General features: G+C 31.0%; 1 protein-coding gene across 1 annotated transcript; it reads right to left on the reverse strand.

Annotated features, from left to right (window-relative positions):
- Nucleotides 1–827: 827 nt before the first annotated feature.
- On the reverse strand, nt 828–4202 carry VAMP726 (vesicle-associated membrane protein 726). Its single transcript, XM_039024471.2, has 6 exons — nt 4030–4202; nt 3682–3884; nt 2635–2776; nt 2220–2340; nt 1660–1722; nt 828–1332 (listed from the first exon to the last, which is right to left on the reverse strand). Exons 2-6 carry the CDS (start codon nt 3869–3871, stop codon nt 1189–1191), a joined length of 660 nt encoding a protein of 219 aa, XP_038880399.1. The 5' UTR covers nt 3872–3884; nt 4030–4202; the 3' UTR covers nt 828–1188.
- Between the last annotated feature and the right edge of the window lie 8009 nt (nt 4203–12211).

Genomic DNA, 12211 nt, shown 5'->3' on the forward strand with positions numbered 1-12211 from the left:
ATAATAATAATCCAAGTCAAGTTTGAAGCCGCCAATAACATGCACACAAAATAGGTGCAGTTTCATAATTAAAAGTCATACTAGCCGACCAACCAGAGTTAGTTTCTAAAAGGTCAAAAGTCATACCAAAACCGTTGCTACTCGTTTTTCCACGTCAATTTTCAATTTCAACAGCATTTTTTTTAGTAAGGACTCCATTGAAAACCATTTAGAATCGATTGTTCTTCTCAGAGAAAATTGAAACACCATTTAGTTTTTTTATTTTTGTTTTTTAAATTAAGCCTATGAACACTATTTTCATTTTCAAATTTATTCCTTTGTTATCTATTTTTCACAAATAAAAATGGTTTAAAAAACTAAGTCAAATTTTGGAAATTAAAAAAAGTAGCTTTCATAAAGTTATTTTTGTTTTTAAAAATTTGGCTAAAAATTCAACCATTATAGTTAAGAAAGATGTAAATCATCTTAAGAAATACGAATAAAATAAACTTAATTTTCAAATACAAACAAAAACAAAAAATCAAATACTTAACAAACGAGGCCTAAGAGATGAAAGATGGAAAAAGCTAATACACACTACTTTAAGGACCAATTATATACCTCGATTGAAAAAAAAAAATCAGAAGAGTATCAAGTAAAGAGATTGTAACAATTGTAAAGAAGCTTACCAAGTCAGTGGTCCAGATGATGAGTGATAATGAAATGGCTGATATCTTGCAAAAGACCAGTAGAATAAAACCAAAGGTCAATGGTAGTTGGAAAAGATTCAATCAGATCTTTGATTAAGTTGGCATCTTATCTGCCCATGTGCATTATAAGAATGATGATGAAAAAACCAGAAAAACCAGTTATATAAAAACTTACCAAAGAAAGAACATTAAAAGGAAATTCCAAGTTTGTATCTCTAATACATCTCAGAGGATCCACAACATGGATCGCTAGAGGTCTACCTGAAGATTGAAGGCATTTGCATATATATATCTATACATCAAACCAAAATACAGACCCTCCCTCCCCCATCTTAGAAGGCTATCCTAGCAGAAGGGGGATGGGAATTGAGTACAGCCTAGAACGAATGGAAGACGCCAAAATCAAAGATCTGCAAGTTGGGTATGTGAATCTATCTACCAAGATCATCCAATGCAGCAAAGGCAGAGTTTACAGTGTCGAGGGAAATCGAGATGGAACTTAGCACTGAAAGCCGTGACAGATGGACAAAATAATGATGAGAATCAAGGCAACGATGATACCAAAAACGATCAATTTTATCTTCATGTTCTGAAACCACATCTTCCTCCTCATTTTAGTGCCCTGTGTCCTGAAATCCTGAGCCTGAAATAGAAAGAAATATGCATAAAACATCATACAATCTAAATATGTTGAAACAAATCCAATTGCTTACGGGTATGGCCGTAAGGGCACCACCCCCTTAAAACAAAGGGGCAATAGATCTTCAGGCTATTTAACAATTCTGGCTTTAAATCAGTTGCTTTTATTTATTGATTTTCAAGATAATGTATTTGAAAGACAAATAGATAAATGCAATGGAAGCCTAAACTCTGAGGTTGCTCCATACATGGGAGTAGGGTTTATGGGCAATGCCACTGCCAAATTTTACTTCATTAACATCAAAATGTAAGGAAATTTTATTTAACCAACCTGTGAGCGGAGATTCTCAGTTTTATCCACTAACAACTCAATTTTCTCACCACGATCGAGAACCTGCCAAACAGATAGAGAAATAGTTGTTTCATGATTAAATACCATCCAAAAGGTCCTTTATAGAGTTTAGTTCCACAAAAATCCTCAGTAGATATCATGGTATCCTAATTACCCGGATGCAAGCAAGCAGGGACAACATACCGCCAAATCAAGCATTTAATAATTCAAACGCCCATACATATAGGGGTGTATAATAAGGGGAAATGAAAAGAAAATTTCCAACTTTCTTTCAGGCTACCAGTTCATTACTTACCCCCACCCCCCACCAAAAAAGAGAAGGTAAAAATGGTTAAACCAGAGAGCAGCCTACGTAGAGTAACAAAATATAAATTATGAGGAAAGTTTTGACATGATGTGGTGGTAAAGACTTGCCAGGAAAAATAAATCTGCTGGACTGGAACTATTTTGAGCTTGAGCTTTACAGTTTTAAGAGTATCATACATATATTAAGAATCCTTCACACTAACAAACTCAACAAATTATTATTTGGTCTTTACCTTCTCAATGTTTTCCATCATAACACCCTTGACTTCAGAAACTTGTGCCTTAACTTTAGCAAGCTTGCTGATCTCCTCAGGATGATCCACACAATATTGCATATGCTCCTTTAATTTCGATCTATTGAATTTAGTTTGTCAATGAGTCCAAAAAATGTATCAGAATACATCAGTAATCAATGCTTTTAAAAGCCAGGGGAAAATGCAACTTTAAGTCCTGGTACTAAGAATACAGACTCTAGATGACACACGCATACCACACACATATATAATGCCTAATTTCTTTTGAAGGAGTTCCATCTCATAGTTGTTGTATTGGTTTCTTATCTTCTTCAGTCTTCACTAACTATTTCCTTTGTTTAAAAAAAATATATTTCTAAATATATATTTAATAACGGGACATCAGAAATAGTACCCAAACACTTTGTTCAGACTGTGGGCAACAGCAGTTGCAGCTTTCCCACCACCATATCTCTTGTTGAAATCTTCCTTGACTCGCTCAAGAAAGGCAATAGGAATTTGTCTACCAGCAGCTTCAATAGCAACTACACAATAAGCTGCAGATTCACGTATAAAGTGGGCTTGTTAAATCATATTCTCACACAAACTATAACAATATGACATGTCAAGTACGCAATTAAGAAACACAAATTCAAATAGATGTGCAAAGAAAACAAGACAGAAAGCTGGATGTAAATTAAATCGTGAGAGTGGTTGAAATTGATAATAGATGTATCATAAATAGCAGAAAATAGTCTCTTAATTACGGAAAATTATAAGGAGATTATGCAATCCACCAACAAATACCTACCAGGCTACCACCCTGAATCATATGACCAAATTCTTAATGCAAGCAATTGCAATAATACCCAAACCAAATCACTAAAGGGAAATGGAAGGAATTCAAAGAATTTGGCAAATAAAGCAACGACAAGCTCTTCACATTGGTAGCTGGATACCTCCGTTTCTAATTCAGTATTGATGTTCAGGTTAGATCAGCCTAGATTCTAACAGTGCATTTTACCTCCGGTTGAACAAAATTTACTGCCTCCATAGCAAGTACGCGATCTCCTGCTCCTTTGTCTCTCAAGGTAACCAAAAACATGAGTTCATTTTTTTTTTCTAAATGTCGGATTGTTTCATAGGTTTATTGCCGCCTATTAATGTTTATAAGCAACTCGTTGAACTAAAATTAAATAAAAACAACAAATCGACCGATCCAAGAGAAGCAAAATGTCGAAATCTTATGTAACTCAAGAAATATCATGAACTACAGCAAACTAACGCACTAATTTCCAAACCTTCAGATGATAAAATCGACAGATCTGTAGCAATGACCACAAGACATTGAAAATCCAAAAACAAATCTCCCAGAGGAAAACTCAAACAAAATAACGAATAAATCATAACAAGATCTGGATCAAAACAAACTATTACATAAATTCAGAAAAATATAACATACTGAATCCGTTCTCGACGAGATAATTGAAGGTGTGGCCATCGCAATTGTACGTAAACTTGTTGTTCGAAGCGGGAAGCTTCTGGAGGCATTGAGTGGCGATGCTAGTGAAATTACCGGTGAACTCCGTATACTCGGCGAGGATCACCGTTCCTCGAGCCACAAAGCTGTAGATCAACGTCTGTTGCCCCATTTCCGAAAAAACCCTACCTCAACAACAATCGCGGATCGATGTATAAGAAGATTGATACAATGCCAATGAAACAAGAAGGTAAACAAACAGAGAGATGGAGCTTCAGAACAATGGAGAAGATCAAACCAGATCGGAGAAGGAGGCAGAAAAATCCTTACCAAGAATTGGTGTTTCCAAAATTTTGTTTGAGTGCGCGCGTATATAGTGCGAGACGGAAAAATTGGGGTTCGAAGTATTGGAGGAGAAAGAGGAGGTTTTTCCACCTTTACCTTTAAATATAGTTAGGAACTGTAAGGGAGCATTACGAACGTCGGTTGAGACTTCGGACCGTACGAACAAAAATATTTTGAAATTTTTAATATTAATAATAAATCCGAAATTAAACGCTCCCGCGGTTCTTTTTGAATTTTGATTCTCTATAGTGATGCTGATGCCTAATTCTTTTTCCCGTTTCTATTGTTTTTATTTTAAATATTTTTTTAAAAATTAACGTGGGTACGATAATCAAATCTCTTATCTGAAGGGTAATAATATGAGTTTTGTATTAGTTAAGCTAGACTTGTTTTGATATTTTTAAGTTTAATTATTGTGGCTCAAGTGAACTTGACATAGTGGTATTGACATCCGCTCTATGTTTAGAAGTCGGAAGTTTAATCCTATAGTTGTTGTGCTAAAACAACCTAATCATTGTGAGGGTAAATTAATCGTGTTTGTAATCAATTTCACCATTCTCCCACTTGTTGGGAAAAACCTCCACTACTAAAGCATGGATGAGCATAAAATGATTGAGAGATTAAAATAAAAATAGAAAACAAAATGATTTATGTGGAAAATTGTTGATTCGGAGCAAAACCAGGAGGCACCGAAAATAATCCACCATGTGGAAACTATTGTATTACGCACATCATCTAGGGCATGTTTGGAATGACAAGTGCCTCGTTTTGTCGCTTTGATAACCATTTGACTTTTTGTTTTTACAAATTGTGCTTATAGACACTACTTTCACTTCTAAATTTTTTCATTTGTTATTTAATTTTTTTATCAATTGTTTAAAAAACCAAGTCAATTTTCAAAAGCTATAAAAAGTTTGCGTTTTTTGAATTTGACTAATAATTCAACCACTGTACTTAAGAAATGTATAAATCATCGTAAGAAATTGAGAGAAAATATATTTAATTTTCAAAAACCAAAAACAAGAAATATACATCAAAACTTAAATAATAAAATGTTTTTTCTAAATCCTTTTTATTTAAACTATTTTGATAATAATAAAAAAAAAAAGTGAAAATGCACTTTGAAAATGTTTTAAAATCTATTTTTTAAGTAGTCGCCTAATACTTCCATTTTTTCAGATTGGTTTAATTTTAAAATTAAACACTTGAAAAGTTAAATTGAATATATCCTTAATTTCACTTTCAAACTAGATAATATAAAAGAAAAAATCATTATAATTAGCATTTTCAAATTTAAATTTCATCGAGTTCATATCACTTTTTTGAACCATTCCAATGTAAGACAATCACTTTTCTAACATTTTATCAACACTAAAAAATTTAAACCTCATTCATTGGCCGATAATTCATATTTTATGTCAACTGAATTATGCACAACTTAATCATAAGATTTTTTTTCTTTTAATTACCGCATCTAAATTTTGACCAAATACAATTGCAATATAATATGATGTCAGTAATGTGTACTTAATATTAGCGATAATAACAAAATACTTGTTTAGAAAAAAGACATGTTTGTGTGAATTGGAATCTTTGTGATGTTTATATTTATATTTTGTCAAACATATCCACACTTATAGTTTATAATGTTTTTTGTCAACGTTTTTTTAATAAAATAGGCCACAACATTTCTCTAAAATTGACATTTTGTCAAACTAGTTTAGTTCAAGAAACAAAGTGAAACATGATAATTCAATAAACATTTATTTAATATTTATCCTATTTCATTTTATAAATTCGAATACTTTTTGTTAGGTTAAACAAGAAAAACATAAGGGATATTATAAACATCATAAAAAAAAAATATCCAATGCTTAATGTCTTAAAAGTTATGTGTCATTTTTCATGTTGTCAATGTGCCTTGTAATAATTCATATTTAGTGTTCATATAAGTCCACATCCTACTTTGCACTTTGCCTATAAATAGTAGCAATTTGTGAATCTTAAAGTGATGCACGTTTGTGAGAATAAAAAGATTTTCATATATTTCTTATTTCCATCAAATAATATTTTCTATTTATATTATTCCTATTTCCATAAAATTATAATTTTAGTTATTTTTAACTTGGTTATTTATTAGTTTATTTATATTCTATTATTTTATTATTATTGTAATATTACATTATAATTATTTATTATTATATTTATATATATTTAATGTTTTCACCATATTCGTTGTGTTCCATTGTGCTCATCAATTTCACAACACATTATCAGCACGAGCTCCTGTTGCTTCAATTGTTGAAGTGTTGTCATGACAAACCTTACAAAATTAGAATTCACAATCTTTGACATTGATGGCAATAATTATTTGTCATGGTACTCGATGCCGAAATTCACTTGGATGCTACAATCTTGAGAGAAATAATTAAGGAACAAGATGTTGCATCCAATCAAGACAAGATAAGAGTTATGATTTGATCCCCGTATCTTGTGGAAATTTTTGAAAAAAATATGTGATCATCAAGAGACAGTTATTATTTCCAAAACTCGTTATGGGTAGATGCATTTAAGGCTACAAATTTTTAAATCAGTAAGTGATTGCAATTCTGCATTATTTAAAACCATTTCAAATTTGTTATTATGCGGAGAAAAAATTACTAATGTTAATATGTTAGAGGGGACATTTTCTACATTTAATGTCTCGAATATGCTCTTGCAGCAGCAATATCGAGAGAAAAGGTTTTAAACGGTATTCTGGATTAATTTCATGTCTTCTCGTGGTCGAATAAAACAACGAGTTGTTTGATGAAAAATCATGAATCTCAACCAACCTTAACGACGCCATTCCCCGAAGTGAATACTGTGAAGTCGAGGTCGAGGTCGTGACCATGGCAGAGGAAGAATAATTATTGTTTTCGTGGTGGTTGTTTCAATTATTCGAATTTCAAAAGAACCACACAAAATGATGATCATAAAAGGAAAAACTCAACGACACAAAATGATGATCATAAAAGGAAAAACTCAACGAGATAAGAGTTCAAAAAGTATTGAAAATAAATGCTTCCGATGCAGAATGATGGGCATTGGTCACGTATCTTTCATACGTCAAAATACTTAGTTGACCTCTATCAAGGCTTCTTGAAGGAAAGAAGGAAAAATGTGGAAGGACATTTTGCATACCAGGATAATGATATATTTGACTCATTCCATATGGAAAAATTGGATGTAGTGAACTTCTTTGGATCTCCTAAAGAGAAGATTGATGCAGTTGATAGAACATCAAGTGTTTCTTTTGATTTTGAAAATATATAGACTTAATGTTGTATTTTTTTATCCATCTTCATGTTTTTTATAGTAATTTTTATATGTTTAAGTGTTGTTTTTCTTATTGTAATTATATTTTTTTTAATGAAGAAATATGAATCATTTTCATATGTTGGGTGTTTAAAAAATTAGCAAATAACATTTATGTCTAGCAGACAATGCAATTACATACATAATACTCACAAATAAAAAATACTTTTCCAAATCGACAATGTTGAAAGCAAAGGTAAATACAATATCAGGTTCTGCAAACTTGATCGAAGGTTTTGGAAAAGCAAATATTATTTTGTCTATAGGAACAAAAATTACAGTTGACAATACATTGTTCTTCAGCCAATCAAAGAGAAATCTTATAAGTTTTAAAGATATACGTTGCAATGGTTATCACATTGAGACTGATAGTAAGAAAAATGTGGAATATCTATATATTATCTCTACGGCCTCAAATGGAAAATGTATATTGAAGAAATTGTATACTTTATCTTATTGATTGTATTATACTCATATACGAGTAATTGAAACACATGCAACAATGAACCAGAAGTTCATGAATCCAGACATATTTACAAATTGACATGACCGATTGGGTCATTCAGGATCTATGATAACGAGGAGAATTATTGATAATTCAAATGGACACCCATTGAATAACTAAAGATTGCTTAATCTAATGAATTGTCATGTAATGCTTGCTCTCAAGGCAAATAAATAATTAGACCATCACCAGCTAAATTGGGGATTGAATCATCTGTATTTTTAGAACAAATTCATGGTCATATATGTGGCCCTATTAAACCACCAAGTGGATCATTTAGATATTTATGGTATCAATAGATGCATCTAGTAGATGGCCACACGTGTGCTTATTATCGAGTCGAAATCTTGCATTTGCAAAATTACTTGCTTAAATAATTAAGTTAAGAGCACCATTTCCTGATTATACATTTAATACCATTTGTCTTGATGATGCTAGTGAATTTACATCTCAAGCTTTTAATAATAATTGTATGTCAATTGGGATAAGTAACTTATATGGTCATAGCATAATTTTTTAAAAAACGCTTGCAATTAATTGCAATACCATTACTTATGAGGGACAAGCTTCCTTCATCTATATGGGAACATATTATTTTGCATGTAGCGTCACTTGTACACGTTAGGCCAGTAACTTATCATAAGTACTTGTCATTACAATTAGCTTATGGTTATGAGTCAAATGGTTCCCATCTAATAATTTTTTTGTGTGCAGTATACGTTACATTTGCTCAACCACAATGCACTAAGATGGGTTCCCAAAGGAGGTTAGGAATATATGTTGGATATGACTCTCCATCAATTATTAAATATCTTGAACCCATGTCGGGTGATGTATTTACTGCACGATCTGTTGACCGTCATTTTAATGAGATGAATTTTCCGACATTAAGGGAAAGAATTAAGAAATTAAAAAAAAAATTACATGGAATGCATCGTTATTGTCTCGTTTAGATCCATGTACAGGTCGATGTGAACTTGAAGTTCAAAAGATAATTCATTTGCAGAATATAACAAATCAATTACCATATGCATCTATAGGTGCAAAAAAAGTAATTAAGTCAGTAAGTCACATATACCAGCTACAAATGTTCCATACAAATTTGATATCCCAACAAAACAAGTTGTCACTAACACGCCAAAAGTGTGGTAGACCAGTGGATTCCAAAGATAAAAATCCTCGAAAACGAAAAATAATTAATAGTGAAGAAAACTTGGTTGAAAATGTAAATACCTACGAATAAATCCTCGACATGACTAGTAAGGAAGGCGAAATACCTAAAGATAATAATGAGATTTCGATAAACTATGTTATGACAGGAAAAAAATAGAATCAGACTAGTGTAATTATTGACAACGTCTTTTCGTATAATGTTGCTCATGATATTATATCTGAAAATGAGGATCTTGAACCATAATTTACAGACTATTGACGTAGAAAATATTGGCTTCGGTGGAAATAAGCAATTGAGACATAATTAAACTTACTTTAAAAACGACTGATTTTTGGACCAGTAGTCCAAACACCATAAGGTGTCAAACATGTGGAATACAAATGGGTATCTGTGAGAAAAATAAATGAAAATAATGAGGTCACGAGATTCGAAGCAAGATAGTTGCACAACGTTTTTCAAAATACCTAGTATTGATCACGAGGAGACATATTCTTTAGTAGTGGATGCAATTACACTGAGATATTTAATTAGTTTGACTGTATGAAAGTATGAATATGTATTTTGTTGACGTAGTCACAACATATTTATATGATTTTTTAATAATAATATTTATATGAGAATCTCATAAGAATTTAAGATATCTGAAACATATACATCAAATTTCCAATAATGGTATTCAATTAAGTTATAGAGATCACTATATTGATTGAAACAATAAGGACGAATGTGGTACAATCGCCTGAATGGATATTTATCAAAAGAAGGATATCAAATAATATAATATGTTCATGTGTTTTTATAAAGAATTCACAATCAATATTTGCTATTATAGTTGTATATTTTGATGTACTGAATATAATTGGACCTCCTGAAGAGTTTTCAAAACAGCATAATATCTTAATAAAGAATTTGAGGCAAAAGATATCGGAAAAACAATTTTTTTTCTTGGTTTGCAAATTGAGTGTTTAGCAGTTGGAATATTCATTCATCAGTCAACTCATACAGAAATTTTTTTGAAATGATTTTATATGGACAGAGCACATCCATTAAATATTCCAGTGAAAGTCCGTTCACTAGATATAAAGAAAAATATATTTAGACTTTAAGAAGATAACGAATAACTTACTGGTTCTGAAGTACCATATCTTAATGTAATTGATGCACTTATATATATTGTTAATAATACGATACTAGATATTGCATTTTCGGTAAATTTATTAGCTAGGTATGGTTATTCTCCTATAAAAAGACACTGGAACGAAATTAAGCATATACTCCGTTATCTCCGAGGAACAATCAATATGAGTTTGTTTTTTTCAAATAAATCAAATTTTGATTTAATTGGTTATGCAGATTTTGGATATTTATATGATATAAACAAAGCTAGATCTCAATGAGGTTATTTGTTTACATGCGGATGAACTACTGTATCATGGAGATCGGTGAAACAGACCAAAACATCCATTTCCTCAAATCGTGCTGAAATTCTTGTAATTCACGAGGTTAGTCAATAATGTGTACGACTAAGGTCAATGACTCAACACATTCGTGAAGCGTGTGACTTGTCTCTTAATAAAAATATTTCAACAATATTATACGAAGAAAACGTAACTTGTATAGCCCAAATTAAAGGAAGATATATTAAAGGAGATAGAACAAATTATATTTCACCGAAGCTTTTCTACACTCGTGATCTTGAAGAAAATGACGACGTCACTGTACAACAAATTTGTTCGAATGATAACCCGACAGACTTATTTACAAAGGCATTACCAACCGCAAACTTTTGAAAAATTGGTGCACAATATTGAAATGTGGCGACTCAAAGATCTTAAATGATGTTTTCGTGAAGGGGAGTAAATATATTGTATTATCGTAGGAGTATATATTAATCAAAACATGTACTTTTTTTCCATTGGGTTTTTTTCCAGTAATGTTTTAACGAGACATATTTCACACACACATATACGAGCATTTAAGGGGGAGTATTATAAATATAAAAAAATAGATGCTTAATGCTTAATATCTTAAAAGTCATGTATCATTTTTCATGTTGTCCATGTACTTTGTAATAATTTATGCTTGATGTCCATGTAAGTCCGCATCTTACTTGACACTTTGCCTATAAACAGTGACAATTGGTGGATCTTAAGGTGATGCATATTGATGAGAATAAAAATAAAATTTTATACATTTTTTATTTTCACAAAATCATATTTTCTATTTCTATTATTCATATTTTCATAAAATTACAAGTTTAGTTATTTTTAACTTAGTTATTTATTAGTTTAGTTATATTATTATTATATCTATTTAATATATATATATATATTCTCCACATCCATTGTGCTCCATTATGCTACTCAATTTCACAACAAAGGGGGTTTAATATATATTTTTTTTTTAAAACGAGAGAATCTATTTATACAAAATAACAAATAATATTATTTGACAGAAGCCAATAGAAGTCCATCAAGGTGTATCAGTATTATTTTTGCTATTTATGTGAATAATTCTACATTTGATATGTGAAAATTTTCCAAAACATAATTTATTATAAAATAGAATGTGTTCATAAATAAATATGAACATTTTTCATATATTTTCTACTTAACAAATTTTCAATAATGTCTCACTCACTTCTACTTGCCATTTTCAGGTTTTTCCATCTTCAACTTATTTTTTCCAACTTATATACGAGGATGTTCCTATTTATTTATAGATACAAGATCCTTTGAGCCAAGTAAAATGATCTTCATAGGCTACTCTCGAATCTATAATGTCACATATATTTATATGAGTATATCTTAACTAAAGGATTTCCTTATGATTCATCAAAGCATGCATAGAGGCTGTGATATTTACAGAGATTTCAGTTGAGATGTTTATTTATATACCTCGATGTTATTATAAAAAAGTACTCTAATTTACACGTTTAAATTATGGTATAGATATTTAGAGAAATTTATAATAAATAGTCAGGGTTGTATTCTACTTTAACACATAAACGTAAATTGGTGTTTGGTACAATGGACTCATTGTTTGTTTTACTCAAATATACATATATGCATGCATACATATATACACCCGACACAATTTGTCAAAAGGAGCATAACTTGATGTATTATTCT

This window comes from Benincasa hispida, chromosome 1, assembly GCF_027475165.1.
Source record: "Benincasa hispida cultivar pf3 chromosome 1, pf3_genome.v1.1, whole genome shotgun sequence".
NCBI classification, from domain to species: domain Eukaryota; kingdom Viridiplantae; phylum Streptophyta; class Magnoliopsida; order Cucurbitales; family Cucurbitaceae; genus Benincasa; species Benincasa hispida.